At 53.5% G+C, this 19,189-nt stretch overlaps 4 protein-coding genes across 4 annotated transcripts in view; 2 read left to right on the top strand and 2 right to left on the bottom strand.

The window, feature by feature from the left end:
* The window catches only part of MONBRDRAFT_32482 (uncharacterized protein), a gene marked incomplete at its 3' end in the record, with an annotated part of 4,448 nt that extends 2,069 nt beyond the window's left edge, over positions 1–2,379 (top strand). Inside the window, exons 2-8 of the mRNA XM_001745943.1 lie at positions 127–305; positions 403–487; positions 620–708; positions 801–928; positions 1,044–1,189; positions 1,352–1,413; positions 1,512–2,379. Coding sequence (XP_001745995.1) covers positions 127–305; positions 403–487; positions 620–708; positions 801–928; positions 1,044–1,189; positions 1,352–1,413; positions 1,512–2,379 — 1,557 coding nt within the window. The remainder of the gene's footprint in view (positions 1–126; positions 306–402; positions 488–619; positions 709–800; positions 929–1,043; positions 1,190–1,351; positions 1,414–1,511) is intronic.
* Positions 2,380–2,624: 245 nt separating this feature from the next.
* Mbre_bop1 (block of proliferation 1) lies at positions 2,625–7,209 on the bottom strand. The gene is made up of 13 exons (XM_001745809.1): positions 6,549–7,209; positions 6,339–6,414; positions 5,026–5,639; positions 4,686–4,766; positions 4,390–4,601; positions 4,183–4,274; positions 4,007–4,116; positions 3,811–3,909; positions 3,645–3,719; positions 3,464–3,527; positions 3,242–3,365; positions 3,000–3,144; positions 2,625–2,885 (listed from the first exon to the last, which is right to left on the bottom strand). The coding sequence occupies exons 1-13, from the start codon at positions 7,134–7,136 to the stop codon at positions 2,766–2,768; spliced, it is 2,400 nt and encodes a 799-aa protein (XP_001745861.1). The 5' UTR covers positions 7,137–7,209; the 3' UTR covers positions 2,625–2,765.
* A 615-nt stretch (positions 7,210–7,824) lies between these two features.
* MONBRDRAFT_25564 (uncharacterized protein) lies at positions 7,825–10,196 on the top strand (the record flags this gene model as incomplete). The annotated part of the gene is made up of 6 exons (XM_001745942.1): positions 7,825–8,511; positions 8,614–8,752; positions 8,864–8,955; positions 9,126–9,154; positions 9,309–9,565; positions 9,703–10,196. The coding sequence occupies 6 exons, from the start codon at positions 7,825–7,827 to the stop codon at positions 10,194–10,196; spliced, it is 1,698 nt and encodes a 565-aa protein (XP_001745994.1).
* An 877-nt stretch (positions 10,197–11,073) lies between these two features.
* Positions 11,074–19,189, bottom strand: part of MONBRDRAFT_8342 (uncharacterized protein) — a gene marked incomplete at both ends in the record, with an annotated part of 24,037 nt that continues 15,921 nt past the window's right edge. The window contains 18 exons of the mRNA XM_001745808.1: positions 11,074–11,919; positions 11,998–12,126; positions 12,234–12,752; positions 12,843–12,959; positions 13,291–13,563; positions 13,799–13,978; positions 14,053–14,309; positions 14,615–14,795; positions 14,955–15,047; positions 15,131–15,466; positions 15,563–15,685; positions 15,768–15,953; positions 16,047–16,172; positions 16,321–16,515; positions 16,710–16,767; positions 16,921–17,979; positions 18,077–18,323; positions 18,453–19,080. Of these exons, the coding sequence (XP_001745860.1) occupies positions 11,074–11,919; positions 11,998–12,126; positions 12,234–12,752; positions 12,843–12,959; positions 13,291–13,563; positions 13,799–13,978; positions 14,053–14,309; positions 14,615–14,795; positions 14,955–15,047; positions 15,131–15,466; positions 15,563–15,685; positions 15,768–15,953; positions 16,047–16,172; positions 16,321–16,515; positions 16,710–16,767; positions 16,921–17,979; positions 18,077–18,323; positions 18,453–19,080 (5,553 nt within the window). The remainder of the gene's footprint in view (positions 11,920–11,997; positions 12,127–12,233; positions 12,753–12,842; positions 12,960–13,290; positions 13,564–13,798; positions 13,979–14,052; positions 14,310–14,614; positions 14,796–14,954; positions 15,048–15,130; positions 15,467–15,562; positions 15,686–15,767; positions 15,954–16,046; positions 16,173–16,320; positions 16,516–16,709; positions 16,768–16,920; positions 17,980–18,076; positions 18,324–18,452; positions 19,081–19,189) is intronic.

Here is a 19,189-nt window from a genome sequence, read left to right as displayed (position 1 = left end):
TCTGGAGCTGCTAAAGTAAAACCCGAACTCAACCGCTAGAACTAGAACCAGGAACCCGGGGCGATGGCAGAGGCACACGTCCATCGGTTTGCGCTGGCGTTTGGAACGTACGAGCACCTTCTACAGGGGTTTGAGCTCCAGTTTATCGCGCGCGATAGCGAGACGGACGAGGATGGCGAGGTCGTGGTTGAGCTCGCTGCCAAGCTCGAGAAGACGTACATCTGCGAGCCCCATGCCGCCGTCATTACTGCCACGCAGGGCTTTGGCAACATCCTCGTCACGGCCAGCGCCGATGAACTCATGCAGTACGTGGTCGACCATCCGTTGGCCAGCTCCTGCTCCCCCTTTGGCCCGCAAACCCGCAAACCCGCCTTCTGATCCTGGTCTCGGCTCTGACGATAGGGTGTATGACCTCAAGAAGCGCGTGGAGGTTGGTACACTCCTCCTCCACGAAGCTACCATCCGCTGCCTGCGCTTCCATGACAAGGTATGTGTAAGCGAGCGGTTCATCCCGGTCCCTAGCCGCAGCCTCTCGCGCCCCATCCCACACTTTGCCGCACCACTTCACTTTTTTTATTATGTTGCGTGTGCACCTCCCCAATGTGTCTCGACGTCAAAGGTGACCATGGTGTCAGCTGCCGATGATGGCACACTTGCCATTTGGGATGCACGCACGTGGGACCACCTCAAACTGCTTCACGGTCACAAGTACGCTTGTCGATGCCCCTGCCAGCACTGCCCGCGGCCGAGGCCCGCCTTGCGACCTGGCTCAATCCGGCCCGCTTGCTATCACGTGACAGAGGTCCCATCAATGATGTCGCCATCCATCCGTCGGGCAAGATCATCGTCACTGTGGGCCGCGACCGCTCGCTGCGTCTGTGGGATTCAATGCGCGGCCGCTGTGCCTACATCACCACTCGCCCTCGCGGTATGTTTCGCCGACGCACTCGGATCCAGCCCCGGGTTTTCCGTTTCGAACACCCAATCATACTCTATCAGGACTCGTGCAGCCTCTGTGTCCTCACCGCCGATACCCCCCTCAGAGTTGGAACGTGTAATTTTTTTGGATGATGGCAACCACTACGTCGTGGCCGCCGGCGTTCAACTGATGGCTTATAACATTGCTAACAACGAGCTTCTCTTCACCATTCGCATGCCGTTCCGCATCACGGATCTCGTTGCGCTCTCGGTGTGTAACCCTTTGATCAAATTTCTGACACCCCACCCCCACGACAAATTTGGCATGCTTCTCCATTTCTGCCCTCACCTCAAAGCTTACCCACCCCGCCTGGCGTGTGCGTGCGCGCGCGAGCAGAATGAACATGTGGCTGTTTGTGGCCATGGCGCTCAGGTCTTCATCATGAACGTCCCCCAGCGCATGTGTGTTGCCACGTTCTTGGCCCACGACAAGCGGTATGTCTGCGGTTGATTGTAACGCGCTGGTGGGCTCGAACCTGTTTCCTCATTCGCCCACTGTATCCATCCCTCAAACATTTGATTTGCTTATGCAGAGTCAAGTGCATGTGTCGTTGTCCCCTACCAGCGCCTAACCACAACTTGCTGGTGACTGCCGATGCCGATGGCCTTGTACGTGTTTGGTACCTCGACCCAGGTATGCTCACTGGAACCGCCACGTCGAGCACGGCCACGACCTCCGAGGGTCAAAGTGAGGGCAACGAGGAGCACGAGCGCCCCGTGGAAGAGGATGAAGCACCCGTTCTGGAGCTGGAACCGCTTGCCGAAGCCAACACTCGCTGCCGCATCACATGTTGTTGTGCGACCGACCTGGACGAACACGAACAGCACGCGCCTTCAATCCTGGCCCAATCTTCTGCCTGGGTCACCGAGAAAGACCTGGAGCAAACCTTGGAAAAGGGCGAGGAGACCATGGCCAAGCACCAAGGCCTCGCTGACACAAAGGCCATCCGTAAAGCCAAACGCAAGGCCGCCGAAGCCGAATTCGAAGCCATCCCTGCTGCTGAACAGACTGGCACCGAGCGCGTGGCAGCCGCCATGACCCAAGGTCTGCCATCCTTGCACGAGACAGCTGACGACCAAACGACGGATGAGCCTCGCCCTGCTGCCCCGAAGCGGAAAAAGTCGCCAAACAGCGCACAAGCGCCCACCAGGGATACCACTTCTGAGTCTACCACGCCCAAGGCTACGCCCAAGACCACGCCATCTGCGCCCAAGGCTACCCCCAAGTCCACGCCCAAGTCCACGCCCAAGGCTACCCCCAAGGCTACCCCCAAGGCTACCCCCAAATCCACGCCCAAGGCTACCCCCAAGTCCACGCCAAAGACCACGCCAAAGACCACGCCCAAGTCCACGCCAAAAACCACGCCCAAGAAGAGTCCTAAGCTTAACAAAAAGAAATAAGACTTGCCACCTGGCTCTCAGAATTCGGATATCATGACCATCCCCTGCAACCTTGATCCGTTTTCTCTTTTTGCATCAACTTGGTTCCGTGCAGGATCACAGCAAGTTGCTTCTAATCGACTTCTCCCGATCACCCCCCAGCATGCCCCCCCCTCCACCCACTCACACACCAGTTCGTCCATGGCTGGCTCTGGGCCGCCTGCAATTCTTCTTCCGCCACATGTACACACACAATCACACAGCGCAACGCTTCTGGTTCGATTGACAATCTGCGCAGAAAAATAAACCACTTATAAAGACAAAGGGTACCAGCGAGGCTCGAAATACCCACATCAAACAAATCAACCAACAGGGTCCGACTCGAGACATGGCACAGGACTGCTGTGTTACACATGCAGCTTGATGCTACCATCGCTACCTGCACTGAATAGCCAGGGCTGCGATGGATGGAAGGTGCAGTCCATAACGCCCATGCCATCCGAAGTCTGGTTGTGTGCTTTGATAATCTGGGGATGGAAAAAAAAAGATCAGAACACGTTAAGATGCTTGGCATTGGGCATGCCACAGTCTGGCACGGTACAAGCAAAGTCGGGCTACACACGGCAAAGCAGCCAACCAACCTTGACGGGCACAATCAAAGGGTTTTGACCCAGATCATTGTAGACCATGCCGTGCAGAACATGCACGTTGCCATCATCACCACATGATGCAAAAATGGGGTACTTTTTGTGGAAGCACACCTGGCGCAAGGCATATTTGTGGTACCTAACGGATTGTGATCCAGCACAAGGAGCATGCGAAGACAATTTGAGAATGCTCAGCAGTTTCAAGATACCGTGAAGCGGTAGATGGGGATACGCACCGAAGAATCTTGTACGGCTTGATGGACAGATCCATGTCAAACCAACAAAGGCGCTTGTCGTACGAGCCAATGATAAGGTTGTCACCCGCAGGGTGTATTGCCAGCGAGCTCAACCAACGCACGCCTGTCCATCATCCGGACAAATACATCAGGGTGAGTCGTGAGAATGGTTGATACAACGGCGTCGTTTTTTTTTTTTTTTTTTGCATGCACCTGACTCACCGGTGAGCAATTTTTTCACCAATGCCTGAGCCTGCAGATTGTAAACACGCACGTGTGTCTTCGTCTACAGCAAAGGAGAAAACGAAGAAAGAGAGAGAGAATGTGAGGATTGAAATAGTGATATGCTCTTAAGAGCAAAGCATTAAGGGACAGAAGGAGGAGAAAAAAAAAAACAACTAACCGCCACGAAGAAGAGCGGCTGGGTAGGGTGGAAGAGGACGCGTTGCACATCGCGGTTGCGCTTTTGAAAAGGGTGCTGAGGGCACGCAATTTGGAATGGTCAGCTTTGTACCAAACATGACATGGGAATGAGCTAGACATGGTATTATTCTTGGCAAGCCATTCACCTGCGTAGACTGGCGGTTCAGAGAGTGGACGCAGACAGACTGCGTCTCGGCGCGCGGCATGACGGATGCAAAGTAATTGCCCTTGTGATGCCAAGTGACCTAGGCACACAGAACCCCGATCGACGGAATCAATGGTATCAGCTGCAGCAAAAATATCCCAGCAAGCCCAAACCTGCGACAGGTGTGCACAACCAACCTGCATAACCTCTGCATGATGAGGAATCTCGAAGAAAATACCGTCTTGATCCTGTCGCTCGCCACGGATGCGGTTCCACGTTGGTGTGGCGCGCATGCCTTCTTCAGCCCCTGCGCAACAACGAGCGGGATCAGTTGTTGCCCGAAAAGAAAAATGATGATCTCGAGTCGTCATACCTTGAGAGGGTTTCTCAATGGACTGATTGCAAAGCACTGCCGTGGCCTTGTCAATGGCAGCCGTGGCCACACGGGGGCAAATCAGTGATACGCTACAGCAGGATTCCTTGTGAGATGTCATTTGAAACAAGACCAGGGCGGTGGGAGGGGGAGGGGAGAGGAGAGCGAGGAGAGGAGAGGAGAGCAAGAAAAGGCGATGTGGCTTACGTGTGACCATGCGCAACGGCTACAATGCTCACGCCGGCATTGGGGCACCAGGCCACCATGTTGACCTCGGCATCAACCGTGACGACACGAACGCAGCGACCCGTGGAGATTTCCCAGACGCGAATTGTCTTGTCATCGCTGCCCGACACAAGCCACTGGCCGGTTGGGTCACAGGAGATGGACGTCACACGGGCCTTATGACCACGGTAAACCTAAAAACAGGACAGGAGATCATCAGCTGCATCCATTTGATAGTTGCTGGCGCCGAGGATGCATACGGCCTTGAAACCACGTACGAGAGACGGTGCAGAAGGGAACGGTTGCAGGTCCTCAGGCTTGGGCAGCTTGGGAAGAAGATCCTCGGGATCAACGTTCATCTATCCAAAGAGATACAGACAAATAAGAAAAAGAGAACTGCACGCAAAGCCTCATTGTTCACGCACGCACGCACGCACGCACGCACGCATGCACACACACACACACACACACACACACACACACACACACACACACACACACACACACACACACACACACACACACACACACACACACACACACACACACACACACACACACACACACACACACACACACACACACACACACACACACACACACACACAAGGAACGTACACGAATGCGTCGAGCGCGGGGGCAAAGGTAGAGATCAAGACAGCGATGGAAGCGCTCCTGAATGTACTGGTCGTAAGCTGGTACGAGGCGAAGGCTGCCATACTTGTGCGGCAAGTAGTTGCGTTCACGGTCATCCTCGTGCGCGTTGCGCCACTTTTCGGCCTCGGCGTCGGTGGGCAAGTACTCCTCGGGGGGGTTGTAGGACTCGGCATGATGGGGCAACGCGACCTTGGGGGCAGCAATGTGATTTGCTTGACGCACTTTGATGCGAGGATCGTTGGGGTCATCCTCGTTGCCCCACACGTCATAATACTGCTCCTCTTCGCTGGATTTGTCCTTTTCATCATCTGAGGTGGGAAGCTTGATGAGGCCCTTGCGGATGCTGCGCACAATCTTCATAATCTTCTTGTGCTCCCATTTGGAGGGGACAAAGCGGCGTTTTGGCTCGGGCTTGTCCACGACAGGCGTTTGCATTTTCTCGTGCGTGAAAAAATCCACATAGTCCTCATAGGGATTGATGCCAGTGTCCGGGAGTTGCCCGCTCTGTATCCTTTTGATCATGTTGATATCATCGTCTGTCAGCTCGATCTCCTTGCCGGTCACGGGATCGTAGACTGTGGCACGATCGCGGGGGAAACATGTGAGTGAAAAACAAGAGGACGTGGACAAAGAACTGTAGCAAGTTAAGAACAGGATCAAAAGTCAGATCGAAGGCGAAAGAAGCACGCGTCACTCAGACAAGGCTGAAACTATTTTTGAGCTCCCACAACCTTTCGGCATGTCGAGCCTCGGATGCTACGTATCTTCACCATGACGCGTGTTCACAACTTGGGACACAACGAAGCGAAAATTGGCTTGCAAAAGCATCAAGACAACAAATGGCGGGCATGGTGTAATTTGGTATGTATGGCTTGCATGTCACTCTGACAAGGCTGAAACTATTTCTGAGCTCCCACAACCTTTCGGCATGTCGAGCCTCAAAAGGTAGGATATCATCACCATGTCACACAAGCCAAGTGGTGCAGTGTGGTTTTGTTTGTGGCCATGAACGTAAAACACAAAGGATGGGATGGTGTCCATGGTCTGCTCGAGGCTCGCATCACTCAGACAAGGCTGAAACTATTTTTGAGCTCCCACAACCTTTCGGCATGTCGAGCCTCGGATGCTACGTATCTTCACCATGACAAAGAGCCTCGAGCTCGACCAAGAACACCAATTCACCAAGACTAACAAACTTCTCATCAACAACAAAAAACAACAACAACAACAACAACAACAAGAATCAACATGCGGCCATGGAAGAAGACACTTACTGGTGCGGCCATTGTTACCAGCCTCGAAAGCGTCCAGAAACTTTTCAAGGCGGTCCTTTTGCTTGGGTTTGCGAATCTGTGTTGCAAACCCGAGAAAAGATGAGCCAGAGTCAAAATGATAAGGTGTCTTCCGCAATCGGATGATGCGGCGGAGAAGAGCGCAAATTGGGAGGGAAGGGGCCAACGAGGAGAAACAAAGCCAGCACATACGCGCTTGCCGTTGAGGTCGTAGCCAATGTGCTCGTAATCTTCATACCACTCCATGGGAATGCGTCCGACGCGGTTGAGTGAGTGCTCTTCGTCGCTTGTGTCGTCGTCTGAGCTGTACACAACCATCTGCGTTGTGGCCGAAGCCTTATCGTCTGTCGTTGTGTGTGGGTCTGTCGTGCCCTCTTCTTGTCCAGCGTCCGAGGCTTCGTTGGACGAGTCGGAAGATGGTTCTGCATCCTCCTCCTCATCATCATCATCCGATGCTGCCTCCTCCTCGTCGTCGTCATCGTCATTGTCGGCATCGCTCGGGTCCTCGCCGTTCAAACCCTGCAGAGTGACGAGTTCCTTGAGAAGATCACGGTCCGCTTGGCGGGCCTCCTCGTCAATTTGCTCATCATCAGTCACGTCCGACTCGCTATCTGGGCCGTGCAAGCTGTCGGGAAAGAGCTCCTCCTCCTCTTGTTCGGCATCGCTGCCAACTGCTTGCTTCTGCTTGGCTTTGTGCTCTCGGCGCACCTGTTCTGCCTTGACCTCTTCATCCTCGACCACACCCGCCGTTCGCTTCTGTGCGCGGACCCGGCGCGGCATCACTGTGGTATCCCAACGGCGTCGCCCTCTTCAAACCGGCCTTGAGCTCGGCCCACCCTCTACACACACGCTCTGTGATTGAGTGAGTGAGTGTGTGTGAGTGTGTGTGTGTATCTGTGTGTGTCTCCAATGACTCTGTGCGCGCACGTCGCGCGGGAGAGCGGCTGCCGTCACACGCACCCACACGACTGGAAAAAATAAAATAAAAAAAGAGAGAGAGAGAGAGAGAGAGAGTGCGCGCGTGTGTGTCCTCGCACACGTGTTTCTTGTGTCGACCGTAACTGAACACACCCCTTTAATTTTACTCTCTGGAACCACGAGTGATCGAACATAAATTTACCCCTTTATTATAAATCATCCGTATGTTTTGACTTTTTTTTCAATTTTAGAGGGTCAACGTTGATGAGCTCCCTAACAACAGTTTTTGGCGCCGAAGCCGCTGCCGCCGCTGTCGCCGCTGCTGTGACTCCCCCCTTCCCCCTCGCCTCGTTTTCCTCTTCTGCACCTTTTCCCTCGACTCAACCTTTCACGCTCCCTCGTATTGTCTTGCGCAGTGGGGGGGTCCTGTGCCTTGCGTGGCTGTTCTTTATTTACCAAGTTCTTGTGGTAATGAAGGGGCGTATATCGTAGTGAATGCTCGATTTTTCGTGAGGCAACACCTCGGAGCGCTCTTTGGCAGACACAAATCATGGCAGGCTCAGAGGTAGTTGAACCCTCAGGCGGTTGGCTATGCGGTGGTGGACAAAAGCGTTGGCAGCGACGACGAAACAAAGCTGCCTCCAATCTCTCTCGTCAACCTTCCAGATACAGCCGGGAGCGCATCCTTGTTATGACCACGCGAGCTCCTGAAGAAGCTGCGGACCTACCGATACCCTCCTCGCCCATGGTCAATCCCAGCCCTAGCCCCGGCGCATCCACACCCACAACACGCGCGCCGAGCCGCGCACCAGCTCGATCCTCAACCAGCATGGCCAGCTATCCCAGACACCCGGCGCACAGCCCCGCTGACTCTTACATCGATTACGCCGTTTCCGAAGCTGAAATGCAAGCGCTTCGCACGTGGTCTGCCATCATCATCCAAAAAACCTGGCGTGGCTATGCTACCCGTGCGCGCCTCACCAGTAACGGTGGGTGCATCCCATACGTTGCTCCCAACAATGGCTACCGCATGCGCCGCAAATCTGTTGTGCGGCGCGACCGACTTCCCGATGCTCGCTTCGCCGAGGGCCGTATCTCCGATAGTAGTGAAGTCTTTGCCCTCTACCAGGTCAATTGGGGACACCAGCTTGGCAGCGGCGCCTTTGCTTCCGTTTACCCGTGTCATGATGTCCATCGGAATTGTCAAATTGCTGCCAAAGTTGTCGACAAAGCCAAGGTACGTGGTTTTACTTGAACATGTTGTTCTCAGTCAGCCCGCCAGCTTTTGACCCCGGTGTGCCATTAACCGTGGCTTCACCTCTTGCTTCATTGATCTCAGGTCATCTTCCCACCCGAGCGCGACTTGATGTTTCAAGAAATTCGCATTCTGCGCACTCTGGACCACCCGCATTGTGTCAAGCTCTTTGATGTCATGGAAGTCAGCGACGCGATCCTCCTTTTTATGGAGCTCCTGGACGGTCTGGCCTGTCCAAAACGTCCACTACAATCTGTGCCTTGGACTTGGCTTCGAAAACATCCAACAACCCGTACCACTCACCCGCTACTGTGGACTCGTCGTGCTCCTTTAGGTGGGGATCTGTTTGATCGAATTGAAAATTCGGGGGCGTTTGGCGAATCACACGCCCGTGACATTATTGCTCAATGCCTTGCTGCCGTCGAGGTACAAATCCGCATCTGCTCTCCGCTCGCGGCTTCCAGCGAAATTCTTGCATTATCCCCTCCTACCAAGGTCTCTTTCTCCTCGAGCTCACATTTCGACCTCATTTGACATGCCATGTGCCCTTCCGACCACTCTTTTTTTTTTTGCCGCTACTTGCTTGAATGGCGCAGTACTTGCATAACAAGCGCATCGTACACCGGTCCGTGCCGCTTCACTGCCGTTCTTTGGTTTTTGGCTTCTTTTAACAAACACAATGACAAACACCGTCTTTTCTTCGGCCGGCGGTTCTTGTTGGTCGGCACTCATGTCTTGTTGTATTTTTTTTTTTTTTTACAATCTTCCTTTCTCAACAGAGACATCAAACCGGAAAACATCATGTTTGCTTCCGTGCCTGGCCACGAGCCGGTCGTCAAACTCACCGACTTTGGCCTCAGCTGTACGGTGGACCTACCTCTTCGCTCCTTGGTCGGCAGCCCATCCTATATGGCCCCGGAAATTGCTATCCAGTCCTCAAGAGGTTACAGTCTGCCGATCGACATGTGGGCGCTCGGTGTAGTTACACATGTTGCCCTGGCAGGCTGCACTCCGTACGCAGCTCCCAACCTAGATTGTACGTGGTCCCATTGCTTTGGCTCTGTTTTGAACATGCACTTTTCGCTTGGTCTTTAGTCGGCTGCTAACTGGAGCTGCCATTGGTCGCCACAGGCGTAGACATGTCGTATTACGAAACCATGCAACTATTTACAGATAGCGAAGTTTGGCGGAACGTTTCGACTGCCGGGCAAGACTTTATCCGCATGCTCCTAAATCCTAACCCTACATTGCGCCTTCGCGCCCGGCAAGCCAGTCGACATCCATGGCTGTTTAGCCCCGACGCGGCTTTGGCGCAGGACATGCGATCACTCACAATGACGCGCTTGTCGCTGACACGCCAAGTCAGCCGCAGCGCCGCTCCCAAGCTGCCCATACCGACCCCTAGTCCCGTGGAGCGGGATGCTCTACGCGCCACCCTAACCAATCGTAGCCTCCTTTCCCAGTTGGCCATCTCGTCTGGTCTCGATGTTTTTGGCGACACAAGCCCTGCAGTCCGCTCGGACGGGAGCCATAGTGGACATCATTCGAGTCCCCCTCTTGCCGGCTCTCCATCCAGCAACGAATCGCCGTATAGCGTTTCGCCCTTTCAGGTGGAGCGAGGCTGGAGCGAAGCCCCTAACCTTCATGTCCTAACCGAAGATGAATAAGCTGTACGTTAACGTGCCTCCACCAGACGAGAGCTGCCCTGAGATCGCACCAAAAGCTTCCAGATTGGCCTAGGAGTTGATTTTTTTATTCTCAATTGACTATTGTAATCCTTGCTGTGATGTTGTGAGGCATTTGTTGCATTTGTTTCAGCAAAATTCATTGTAGACCTGGGGTGGTAGGTACCGGGAAAGGCTCATATAGCTGTTACCATCCCGATGTCTCTCTGTCGTCGGAGGTTCGAAACAACAATTCTTGTGTATTTATTTGGTTGATTGGTTGTTGATAATTGAAATCACATAAAAAAATCAAGACCGATCGAAAAAGAAAAAGAAAAACAAAACAAAACAGACAGGCAATGATAGAAGGGAGTTCTCATTGAACGGGGATTCTAGCAACAACCGGTCATAAGGCCCACGCAGCTACGCACAAACCGGGCATCAGGACACATAGACTACAGCACGCCACATTACATAACCGTCTGGTTTCTAATTATCTACTTAAATGTAAAAACGAAAAAAAAAATAAAAAAATAAAAAGAACAAAAAACCAAAAGGAGAAAAGGACACGAGCAAATATGACGGAAGGTGACAGCAGATCGGATGGCAAGCACATGTGGCAACATTACTGGGAGCACTTACGCACACACACACACACACACACACACACACACACACACACACACACACACACACACACACACACACACACACACACACACACACACACACACACACACAGACACACACACACACACACACACACACACACAGAGACGAGCAAGAGGGATCAAGAGTCCCTTTGGGTCAGTCTGGTTTATACCACTTCAACTCGGAAGTGAGAATAACACGATAATATCATAAAAAGGACCGAGTCGGGTCACGCCGAAGAAAACTCGCAGTCCTCCCAACGGAGAAAGGGTTGCACAGGCGGCAGTTGCCGCCCCGTGTTTCGTTGCACCCACTCAAGCCTGTATGAGCCGTCGGGTTGACGAATGCGGGCCTGAAAGCTTCGGGATGGCGAGGGTGCCGCAGCAGCAGCACCCATGCTGCCTCCGGCACTAGCCCCCGACACCAGCCGGCGCACCGGAGGCTCTCGTTGGTCTTCCTGCATAAAGCAGAACAGGTCTGGTTGAGCAAGCCCTTCATCGTGATCATGGGATGAACCCACTGACAAGGAAGAGCTGGCGTTAAATAGGGCAATGTTTCGGTGCTGTAGAGGTCGCAGGGCGGCATTGCCAATGCGCGCAGGAGACGCGGCGCTGAGAGGGGATCTTGGTTCCGTGATGGTACCAGTCACTGGCAAAAGCTTGTCCCCCGTAGACTCCGTCCCCTCGTCATCTGATGCTTCATCACAAGACGAGGGCGGGGAGATGATAGGCGAGGAGCTACCGTCGTCGCTGTGCTGAGCATAGAGCGTCGTGATGGGCCCATCCTCTTCGGCTGGCTTGTCATAGCTGGAAGAATGCGAGAGCACGTGAAAGCTGTCCGTTTCATCATCGCTATCTGAATCAACGTGGATGAGCTGCTTGCGACGCTGCTGAACATCATCATACTGAGAGAGAAAGCTCATCACGCCCATGCCCGCCTTGCGGCTTTGCAACTTGAGCTTGGTGGCACGAAAGAAGCGCTGAATGACTTTGGCAGCCATCGCCACCTTTTGCATGCGGAAGCGAATCTTGCTCTCCACCGCACCGGACACTGTGTCTGTATTCAAAGCTTGAATCTATGGCAGGGATGACGGATGAGATGCCACCAACGCGAGCTATCCGGATTAAACGTTTTGAGAGACCATCACGCGCACCTCCTCCTGTAGCAATCGCAGCGTAAAAGTGTAACACTTGTCCGACAGGTCCGCGGGGTGCACTTCAAAGACGTATTGCGTTGTGGGCACTTGTTGCAACACGCGCACAGCCACCAACTCTTGCAAGCGCTAAGCACGTCAACCCAGGAGTATGGTGAGCAACTTCTGGTAGCATGTCCATTTTTTTCTGACGCTGCTACGAACAGTCCCAGGGTGCATGGTAATGTCCCACCCACCTCTTCAACATCGGCTGGCGACAAATTGTGAGCGGTATTTTGCAACGCATCTTGAAGCATCTGGTCAGTAAAGCCCTGCCCGAAAATCGCCGCGACGCGTAACACCACCTTATGGTGCTCGTCCATCGAGTCAAACTCTTGCCGAACGATGCCACGCATCTTGGCTGGCACGGGCACCTTGTAGAGGTCACCCTTAACGCGGATACGGCCGTTTTCCATGACCTGCAATACATTGTGTTGCTTAAGCAATTCTTGAATCATCTCCTTGATGTGTTTCGGGTTTCCACCCGCGCGATCATTGAGCAGCTGCACGAGCTCCGGAGGCAAGGCCGCGTCAGTGATGGTTTTGCTTGTGGCTTTGGCTAGCACGAATGCAGCATAGCTTAATCTTCGCTCCTCATTCAAAGGTTCCAGCTGGAACGCACCAGCCGCATTGCTACGCACAAGGAGGTCACGTGCCATCACCAAAGTCAGTTCTTGTGCAACGCTTCGTTTCAAGAAGCACCGGTGATATGACACCTGTTAAATGCAAACAACAACTCACTCCCAAATGGTCTGGATATGCTTCGAGGTTTGCACGCTAGTGCCAAGGGGACGTGTAACAACTACCATGACCAATGGCTTGACGTTGTCCAGCAGAGAGCGCTCATTACGACAGTGATCACTTAAGCGCGCAGCGAGCTCCCACGATTCTGGATCGACATTGCGTTTGACATCGCTACCGGTCTGTGGCAAGGTGGCAAGGTCAGAAAAGCATTGGGCAAGCGGTGAGAGATACGAGGCAAAAGAAAAAGGACAACAACCAAGGACTCGAGCCCCCTGCTAGCCGCGAAGATGTAATGTGCACTGCATGAGCATGATTGGTGTTTGTCACCCCAAGCGCTATACCTGGAGATGAAGGTTGATCAATGTTGGATGCGACTCGGAAAACTTTAGAATGATCGCAAAAAGTAGCTACCAGGCAGATCAGGGCACAACCATCAGTGGGTGAGGGGACAGCTGCAGGCATGGCTCAAACTTGGTTCTGGCAAAGGCCAGTACATATGACCTGACAAACCTTGTGGAGGGTGCGGCGAAAGAGGTCGACCTGCGACACATCACTGCGCCGGCGCAGCCGAGGAACCGTCCAAGAGTCGGGAGAGTCATCTCTCTCAGCGCCTGTTTCCTGGCGAAGCTCAAGCAGGGCCTTTTGGGCTGCGAGCTCTAGCTCAGGGTTGAGGTTGGGCAAAACGTGACCCAGCATTGGAAGCGCCACCAGCTCGTCCTCACGCGAGAGGAAAATATCGACCAGCCAGTTGATGCCCGCTTTGGCATCCTCCGACTTGGAAACCTAAGAGGGCACGGCAGAGCCCAGTAAATGCATCTTTGAAAAAAAAAAAAATTACATCTCTCGTGTAGTTGTCTTTTTTCTGCCGGTCAAACCTTTTGCAATAATTGCTCAAGAATAGGCCGAAACTCCGTAAACATCGTCACCTCCGCATTCTATACAGCAGGCGATCCGAGCATGAGATGGGCCGCGTTAAACACACACTCGAAAGGGATGGATGAGTAGGCGTTGTGCGAACCTTGACACCGGGTGCTTCGGTGTGCACGCCGTCAGCAAATGGGTAAGGGATCTGCTTGCGTGCTGAGCCCTTCGGGATGAAGAGCACGTTAAAGCCACGCTTGTCGGCCCACGTTTCAATTTCCTTGACCAGCTGAGATTTACCCGAACCGCGCTCTCCAGTCAAGACCATTGTTCCACCCTGCGAAGTGAAGCCAGCAGGATGAACAAAAGCGCACTCCAAACCATCTCGTGCCCCATGAGTCTCAACCCAACCTTGGTAGTGTTGAGGTTGGAGAGGCGAAGCTTGAGCTCCTTGGCCTCCAACTCGCGTCCTGCATAATCTTGAAGCTCACGATTCTTCTGTTTTTCGGTGTAGCTATCCCGCGTATTGAAACCAACGTAGTAGGCCGATACCGGGGTCTTGAACCCCTTGAGCAGCAATGCCTCCGATGAGGGGCGAAAGGAAAAGGTACCAGGATAGTCCTCCTTGCACTTTTTGGTGGTGTCTGCATCACACAGGACCCCCGAGCCTGTTGGCGACAATGTAGTAGCGAGCGGGTGAAGAGCGTCGATGAGGTGCACATGCACTGATTGCTCGTAGCATGCAAACAAATTGAGTGACAGACAGGACAAAATTTGTTGCTATGACTTACCTTCAATATGTGACATCAGCCGAGCGGCGAGATTGACAATCTTGCCCATCATCTAGCCAGCGCCAAAGACCACCGCATGCGTGCGTTTTCGAAATCAATGAGCTCAAAATCTAGAAATACTCAATCGATATGAGGCGGCTTTCGCAGTCATTGAACTCAAACACCAACCGTGTATTCCTGACGTTGCTTTGCACCAATGACGCCGCAAAACGCCATGCCCGTGGTGACTCCAACCCGGCAGCGAATAAACGAGCCCAGAGCTTCAATGTTCTCGACCAAATCGAGCGCTGCAACCAAGGCCCGCTTGGGGTCGTCCGCATGAGGCATGGGGGGCAGACCCATGGCACATAAAATGGATAAGCCCTATGAAAGGACGAGTGTTAGAAAAGAGAGAGAGAGAGAGAGAGAGAAAAAAAAAAAAAAAAAAAAAAAAAGACGATGAATGCAAAGGTAACGCAGGGGTAAAGGTAGCACACGTGGCACGCCCAACTCGGGCCTGAGAGGGAATCTGCTGAAACGTACTTTGTCGTCAACCATGACCTTGTTGATTGAGCCCTCACTTTGGTAGAGGCTTCGCTGTGTCTCTAACATCATGTCCTGCACGAGCTTGCGAACCTGCGTCGTTTTGTCCAACCTGATGAGTGGGGTTTGGGAGAGCCATCAAGCGGCCTTATTTTGACAGTCAAAGTGCCACACACCTTTTCCACGGTGGCTTGATCCTCTACATCCAGCCGGATGCCCTGGACGTTTGCAAACACCACGGAAACGTGGCGCATCTCGGCGGTGAACGCACGACCCTCCTGGATGCTTTGATGCACAGCATTGGGGATGTAGCGGCGAATCAGCTCTTGCATTTTGGTGTTGGACAGGATGGTGCTGCTGGGATTTCCTTGCGACAGAGCACACGTCGAAGGCGGGCGTATGTCGCGCAGCAAGCGTTGCAAGATCACGTAATCACCAATCTTCTCCAGCTTTTCGGGCGTGAGATCCCGCATTTCCTGCTCCGTTGCTGTCAAAGAGGAGAGGGGCAGGGCCTATAATATAAAACCGGGGGATGAGTGCAGCTGGAGGCGAAATGCCGCCAACATGGCACAACGGTGGTGCTCGGCAGTTGTGGCAATCGTGCATACCTCGACTTCACCACTCAGAAGCTCCGCAACCTGAGGGGAAAGGCAGGTCTCCCCGGGCTGTGCCAACGGCTCTGCATTGCCGATTTGTGTCATGGGGTTGCCACCAATCAAGTACTCCCAGCGCTGGACCAGGCAAGAATGTGCAAGTCAGCTGGCCAGTCCTGCGGAAAATGAGGCTGGCGGGTGGCGCGTGACCGGCACTCACCTTGAAGATGCCACCCACATGCACAGCCACCAGCTTGCCAACACCCACTCCCATGTGCAGCTGGAGCTTGTATTGATAATCAGGCCGCTGAGACTTGCTGTCGATCGATTTGTGATTGCGGTGTCGAAATCGACGCCGCATTTCACGAATACCCGAGCGTGTGGCGGCAATGTAATTGTTCAGTTTCTGTCATGGTGCAGGAGCACCAAAAGTGCCCAAAGGGCGCCGCGTGAGCAAAAGCTCGTCTGCAGCCTGATGTCAGTACGAGTACGTCTTTACCTTGTGGATTTCACATGCACATGCACAGGCACGAAGGGCAATTTGCTTGAGCGTGGTGGCAGGCAAGTTGCGCTTGACATCCTCTGGTTCAACAAACCACACCACTGTGACGGCATCGCCGGAGAACTGCGCAAAGCCACAACACGCTGTGAGACCAAATTTGGGGCTGCTTGCTCACGAGCTGCTTCGAGCGTGACTTTGAGGTCCAATCGATCACAACTCTCTTCTGTCTAGCATGTGCTTGTAAAGCTTAGGCTGCAAAGGCAAGCTGTACCTTGATGACATCACCACCGTAGCGATCGGTGATTTCAATGAGCTTGCTGAAAAAGTTGTTGAGGATGCGGCAGAGTTCTTCGGCACCTTTTTTAGAGCCAAGGGTTTTGTCGTCTGTCAGAGCGTTAGTGAGGCGGGTGAATCCCGAAGCATCAGCAAAGAGCACCACGCCTTCACGGGCTTCACATGTCGACTCCTGGCATTCAAGTAAACAAAATAACGCACAAAAGAGTAGTGAGGTCGCGACATGAAAGGAAAATAAAAAGCAGCAAGGAAGAAGAAGAAGAAAAAGAAAAAAACATCAACATCATGCCGTTCATGTCAATGTCAAGGCTGGGTTGCACGCAGCATCGCATTGGCCATCAACGCCATTGTAGTTGATGGACGTACGCCGACTTCGTCATCCTTGCGGGAAACGAGATACTTCATGAGTTGACGCGACACGAAACTAATGGCACACAGCACGTAGGAGGAGAGGGGGAGCAGGATTCGGTGAGTTGAGGAAAAAAAAAAAAAGAAAAAAAAAAAGAAAAAAAAAAAGAAAAAAAAAAAAGAAAAAAAAAAAAAAAAAAGCTGCCTTTCGGATGGTGGTTGAGCAAACCTAGCGGCAGTGGAGCTTTGGATGTCAAGCGGGCGCTGTGATAAAGTGGAGCCACGCTTGCTGGATGAGGTGACCTCAGAGGACGTTCGGACGCGGCGGGACTCAAGCTGCTCCAGCAGTGCTTGGGCTGTTATAGGATGTTTTCCACTGTGAGCCGAGCAACCATCATCGTCATGATTTAAAGAGTCTCCTCGGCGTGGGCTTGCGCGGCGCGAGTGCTTGCGTTGCCCAGTAAGCTCATGCGCGGCAGCATGACTCTCGATTTGGCTCTTGTTCCCCGAGACATTGTTAGGAGAGGCGGTGTTGCTGTTTGAGTCTGTGAAAAAAACCCGGGGCTCGCGAGCATTGAGGAGCGGGGACATGTTCGGGCCAAGAGATGATTCGATGGAGTCTGAGCCGGAAAAAGTGGTCTCGATACTTCCTCCAATGTAACGCCGAGCAAAAGCTTTGGCCCGATCGCGTCCGTCCTGACTGAAGGTGCGTGGGCGAAAGGGTGGCGTGTCGCCAGAAGGCGCCGTTGCATCTTCCGGCGCCGCGGCGTCAGTTGTCTTGGCCACATCACGAGAGAAAGCATCGCCAGTTTCACGGTCGGTGTCTAGGGACACAGACAGACTGGAGAAGAGGGAGGACGGGTGCTGGAGTGGAGAGATGGGGTCGTGCCCCCCACTTGAGTAGAGGCGGCGACGCATGTGTCCAGGGGCACTTGAAGGTCGCCGCTCGCTTGTGGCTTGCGGGAGGCTGGCGCGTCTTGGCTGCCGGGTAGTCGCCCGCCCGTTTGCATTATTCTCATTGTCGACATCAGAATCGTCCTCGCCTTCCACAGATGTGTCAGCGCGTGCGCGAAATACGAGTTGTGGGTCAGCGTAGTCGTCATCGTCTTCATCAAAATCAAAGCTGTCCGTCTGGGCCTCTGAACCAAATCTTCGGGGTCGGCCATAGTAAGCGGCCGAAGCCTCCTGTTCTGACTCTTCCTTTATGCCCTGAATTCCCGGGGCGCGATATTTCCGGAGAAAGACAGGGTCCTCATACTCGCTTTGCGAATCTTGATAGGTCATGGAACTAAAGAATATCAACCATCAGTAAGAGGGCGGTCGTGTGAGTGAACACCATGGCAGAACAAGATAGGTTTGAGGCCTGTTTTACTTCTTGAGCATACCGGCGTCGGCTGCTTTGACGACTGCCGCGACGTGATTCAGCGGAGGATGTATCTGAGGCACGGTGGCGCTCGCCAGTGTCTGGATTAGAGTGGGAGCTCGAGGAGCGTCGCGGGGATGGCCGGTTTTGATCCACGCGGGTGGGAAGGTCTTCATAGCCGTTCTTCTCCTGGTGGGGCAGGGGCTCGTGTTCCAATGCGTCAAAATCGATGACAACTTTGTCGCGTTGAGCAGCCCCAGCAAAGGTATCTGATAAGGAGGCGGGGCAACAAAGTTGAGGCGAGACGACGACAGAGAGCTCTCAAGTCAAGCGCGACAGATTGGTCTGATTGAAGCACGTGTCACGGGTCGTTTCAGGCAAAGGAATGAGTGACCAACCAGTTGAAGCATTGTGCAAGTCCAGATCAAGGTCAAGGTCAGGGGTTTCACCAAAGTCGGATGGATCATGACTGGCAAGGGTTTGCTGTGCGGCTTGAAGAAAGTCAGCTTCATCAGCAGCAATGTCGGCGGTGGTAGTGACGGTGGAGCTGTGCGCATCATTCAAGCTCTCATTGAGAAGGTCATTGAGGCTTGTGTCTTGTGGGCTCGCAGACGCTTCGCTGATGCGGAAGGTGGGGGTGCGACTGTAGAGTGGATCATCAGCAGGATGAAGCAAAGAATCAGTGGAATGACGGTAGAGGACAGGGCCCTCCTCGGCCTCATCCGGCGTCTCTGGGTGAAAGCGCGCAAGGTCCGTGTTTAGCTCCAAAGTGGTGCGTGGCATGCCGTCCAAGGAGGTATCGGGGGAAGCGTCTTGAGATTGAGCTATTATGGTGCGTTGCTGGCGGTCGTTGATGCCACGAATTTGATTCAAGGCCTTGGTACTGGCTTCGAGAGTTCGTTCAAAATCGGCTGTTTGCCGGGCAGCATCATCTAAAATCTGCTTGCGGCGATCAGCAAAAGCACCCAGATTTGCTGGGGTGCCTGGAGTGCCTGGGGTGCCTGGGGTGCTCGGGATCATGGCAGTCTGTGGGGATGTCGGTTCAGTGGCTGGACTGACGGGTCGGCGAACGAGGGTATCCATGCCTGAGGGGCTGACGGGCCGAGTTGTGTATCCTGAGACGTTCCCGGGCTCA

This window comes from Monosiga brevicollis, genomic scaffold, assembly GCF_000002865.3.
Source record: "Monosiga brevicollis MX1 MONBRscaffold_10 genomic scaffold, whole genome shotgun sequence".
NCBI lineage: Eukaryota > Choanoflagellata > Craspedida > Salpingoecidae > Monosiga > Monosiga brevicollis.
This window is presented reverse-complemented; position numbering and strand designations above follow the sequence as displayed.

Excerpts from the sequence above, each read along its gene's own strand:
- Mbre_bop1 (XM_001745809.1), bottom strand. The coding sequence starts at position 7,136 with ATGCCGCGCCGGGTCCGCGCACAGAAGCGAACGGCGGGTGTGGTCGAG. Across the intron at positions 5,640-6,338 it reads TGGTAACAATGGCCGCACCA|TCTACGATCCCGTGACCGGC; the intron begins GTAAGTGTCTTC and ends ATCGTGCCACAG. Across the intron at positions 4,767-5,025 it reads CCCGCGCTCGACGCATTCGT|ATGAACGTTGATCCCGAGGA; the intron begins GTACGTTCCTTG and ends CTCTTTGGATAG.